Source organism: Hemibagrus wyckioides, linkage group LG04, assembly GCF_019097595.1.
Source record: "Hemibagrus wyckioides isolate EC202008001 linkage group LG04, SWU_Hwy_1.0, whole genome shotgun sequence".
Taxonomy (NCBI): domain Eukaryota; kingdom Metazoa; phylum Chordata; class Actinopteri; order Siluriformes; family Bagridae; genus Hemibagrus; species Hemibagrus wyckioides.
The window spans coordinates 11,284,507-11,288,698 of NC_080713.1; the positions used below are offsets into that span (position 1 = coordinate 11,284,507).

Here is a 4,192-nt window from a genome sequence, read left to right on the forward strand (position 1 = left end):
GTTACTTAAAATAAACATTTCATAGTAGCTTAAACAAAGGAAATGTATTTACACACAACATGAGTAAAACTGTAATAAATCTGTCAGCCCACACACACACACACACACACACACACACAGAGGAGCTTATAAGACAAGTTCATGTGCAAAAACATACAGAACTGCACCAATATGGTAATAGACAAACAAAATGTACAGTCTATCCTTACCCCCAACTAAATCAGTCAGTCAAGACATGCATCTAAATTTTGTTTGTTTAGGCTTCAAACCAGCTTTCAGGTTAAAGTAGCTAACAAGCATTAAATGCTTATTGCTTCAGTAACACCACTTGCACCAAAAAAGGATGAAGTCTTTACATATCTGAATAAGTAATAAATGTGTTATAATTTAAATCACCAGACAATTTTCAAAGTCTGGAAACTGGTAATACGCAAGACAGTAAATTGATCTTCAAGATGGCTTGCACCTCCTCCACACACACCGGTCAGTCTGATTATCCTCCTGTCAGTCGGTGTTTTACAAATACACATTTACAAAAGTTTAACTTTTTTTCACTGTGTAATGTGAAATTATTTCCCAATTAAAAAAAATAAGAGGAAAATTAATTTCAACTGTTAGATTCTATGGGTGTCAAGAATGTTCTAACAAAAAGTCATAATATATTCAAAGTATTATCATATCAGTTATCAAATACTTGGATTTAAACTTGTGAGTTATTTCTTGTCTATTATCTATCTATCTATTTGTCTGTCTGTCTGTCTGTCTGTCTGTCTGTCTGTCTATCTATCTATCTATCTATCTATCTATCTATCTATCTATCTATCTATCTATGTGTGTGTGTGTGTGTGTGTGTGTGTGTCCAGTGTGTTGATATGTCAGGCAGAAGAACCCATCAGCAGGGTTTGACCCACCTGTATCTGGATTAGTGTGTTAAACTCCTCCCTCTCTACTCAGTAGTTAAATAGGCCTGAAGCTTCAGTGTCAGCACTGCTCTCTCTACATCTTTCTATTTCTGTTTCTCTCTGTACTTCTAATTTTTTTTATTTTACATTATCCTCCACCTCTCATTTTGTGAATCCTGGTCTAATTTTGTATATCCTGACTGAATTTACAAGATGGAGTTGCAGGACTTTTGTTTAAGCAACAACTTCCAGTTTCTTCATCAACAGAACAGGTATGTTGTTAAACTAATCAGATGTACTTGAGACATTTGATTGCATGGGGAAATATTAACCCGACATTTCACAATTTATTATCAGTCTACATTATATAATGTATGTTATCTTATTCAACTTTTTTTTATGTAGTGCATACTAATTATTACAGTTATTGGAAATTGTCTTGTGATGTCAAAAGTACTCATGAACTTAGTTTATACTTTTTTATTTATAATTATACTGTTAATTAATTTATGATATATATAAATTATATTATAAATTATACTATAATAAATGTATTTATATTTATTTAATATTTTACTTTGTTATAATCTTTCATTTTTTTCGTGTGTAGTGCCGTTAAAACCGAAATGTAAATAACCAGAAATATACAAAATTTTGTTACCTTATGTGAAGAAATATATATATATATATATATATATATATATATATATATATATATATATATATATATATATATATATATGTTTCTATTTCCTTCTAGTTTTTTAAAGAAAATGTTAAAAAATGGGTTGCAAAAAAGTTTAGTTTACAACATCTATAGTGCTTGCTTTAAAAGAAAGAAAGAAAGAAAGAAAGAAAGAAAGAAAGAAAGAAAATTGCAAAAAATCACAATTCCAATGTATGTTTTATAAAATATGATATAACTGCCAACAGTTATAGCTGAAGGAAAAGAACAGAAAAGAAAAAAGAAAATATATTTTAAAATAAAAAAAATCAATATCTAAATAAAGAAAAAAGATACCTGACTATGGAAAAGTACCTGTTCACTTATTTAAATAATAACTTAACTTATAGTTAAATAATTCCAGTTATACCAATATAGTTCACTTAATTTGCCAACTTGTTAAAAATAGTTTCATTACTCCAAACCTTTTATTCATTTGACCCTTAAAAAAGAAAAAGAAAAGAAACATATGTGATGGATCTCTGTAAATAGATCAGTAGAGCTCCTTTAGTGGCAGTATATATAGACACACGGGTAGGATAAACAGAATATATGATAGATGAATGAATGGATTTATAAGCAGCTAGACAGTTAGATAGATAGATAGATAGATAGATAGATAGATAGATAGATAGATAGATAGATAGATAGATAGATAGATAGATAGATAGATAGATAGATAGATAGATAGATAGATGTAAAAGAATTATAGAAAGACAAACAAACAATTGGTCAATTAGACAGATAGACAGAAGGCTGGAAATACAGAGAGACAGAGAGAGACTTTAGACAGGCAGACAAAAATTGTCAGAAAAATCAACATACATATTATAAATACACTGTGATTGCACTTTGTATTGAATGCTCACCTAACATCCAGCAGGGAACCATTGATGTTCTTTTAATAACACAACAATTTGTGTCGTTCACAGTCTCTTGGAACCCTCATCCTCTGATGACCCGCCTTCTCCACAAGAGCCAAGCATTAAATCAGAATCCCCAAATTTAACACCGTTCAGCCTGAGCTGCACATCAGACAGCAGTGGTTATAGTGTCTTTTCCCAATCTCTCGATGCTGCACACTTCACTGCTAAACACAATGAAGAGCTACAACTACAGTCTCAGACAGGCTCCATCCTAAACCGAGACTATGTCCCTTCATTTAGCCATGGGCCCAAGCGTCTATGTCTGGTGTGTGGAGACTTTGCATCCGGATACCATTATGGTGTGGCATCCTGCGAAGCCTGCAAGGCCTTTTTTAAGAGAACCATTCAAGGTAATATTGAGTTTTTAATCCTGAGCATTTCCTTCCAGTTTCACATTTTTAACATCAGTTTTACTGTAATTACTGAATTATTTTATTACTGAAATTAAACAGATGAGCTAAGTTACATTTCTCCGGCCAGAGAGTCAGACAGACAGACAGAGAAAGACAGACAGACAAAAAGTTTGGAAACTTACATATTAACAGTGGCTGAATAAATTTGATAGACTGGGACTCAAAATGAGATGCCCTGGGGCAGAACAGAGGGTTTGACACACATCTCCAACAGTTCTTAATTAATTAACTGACAATATCTAACTAAATTAGTGCATTAGCCAGCGCGATGACCAGATCGAATTGATTTGCGTGTGAAGACTCAATATGCTGTTATGATCACACAATTGTCCCATTTGCAGACTTCTCTCCTTTAATATCTGATCTCCATCTTTCTAACAATCAATAAAAACACTGCTGTTGGCAAAATCAACTTCTGAATTTCCAAAAACATAGATGTGTGCCTGAGAAAATGCCATAATTGGCCACTGAAGTCTTAATACTGCATAAGGGAATTATCAATATATTGATTTGAAACGTTGCAGCTGGAGAGCAGACGCCTTAATCCGGTTTTTGTCCTCTTTTAAGCAAAGCCCATTGATTAAAGAAAAAAAATGCTAATCCTTTATGTGTGAGAATATTGGGTAATACACACACACACACACACACACACACACACACCTATACTCTATTAAGTGCCATTTTGTCTTAAATACCTAAAGTATAAAAAGACATTTCCTGTCATCAATCTAAAAATAAAACATTGTTAGAGAACGTTAGAGTTAGATTTTGTTCCACAATGTACAGCAAAACGAAGAGGAAATTTACACTGAAATGTGCTCATGACTTTTGCTGCTCACTGATGCTAACTACTGCTAATTAATAAGAGATTGAAAACCTAATTTGGTATCCCTGAATAATTGCATGCAGATTTCTCCACAATCTGAAAATTACTCATCTAACACTGATCTTGTGTTTGTGTGTCGATGTTGCAGGGAACATTGAGTACAGCTGTCCGGTGGTGAACGAGTGTGAGATAACAAAGAGACGGAGGAAATCATGTCAGGCCTGTCGCTTTCAGAAATGCCTGAGGGCAGGAATGATGCGTGAAGGTGAGCTGTTAAAAAGATGATCGATTTGCTGTATTTTTCTCTCTGTTGTTTAAACTAAAAGTGCTTTCTTTCAAAACCAATCAAAGCTAATGCAAGATGTTCAAATTTGAGCTGTGATGATATATCGCTATGGCAG

General features: G+C 33.2%; 1 protein-coding gene across 1 annotated transcript in view; it reads left to right on the plus strand.

The window, feature by feature from the left end:
• Nucleotides 1–775: 775 nt before the first annotated feature.
• esrrd (estrogen-related receptor delta) overlaps nucleotides 776–4,192 on the plus strand; it is an 8,287-nt gene continuing 4,870 nt past the window's right edge. The window contains exons 1-3 of the mRNA XM_058387183.1: nucleotides 776–1,174; nucleotides 2,559–2,902; nucleotides 3,940–4,056. Of these exons, the coding sequence (XP_058243166.1) occupies nucleotides 1,116–1,174; nucleotides 2,559–2,902; nucleotides 3,940–4,056 (520 nt within the window). The 5' untranslated portion in view covers nucleotides 776–1,115. The remainder of the gene's footprint in view (nucleotides 1,175–2,558; nucleotides 2,903–3,939; nucleotides 4,057–4,192) is intronic.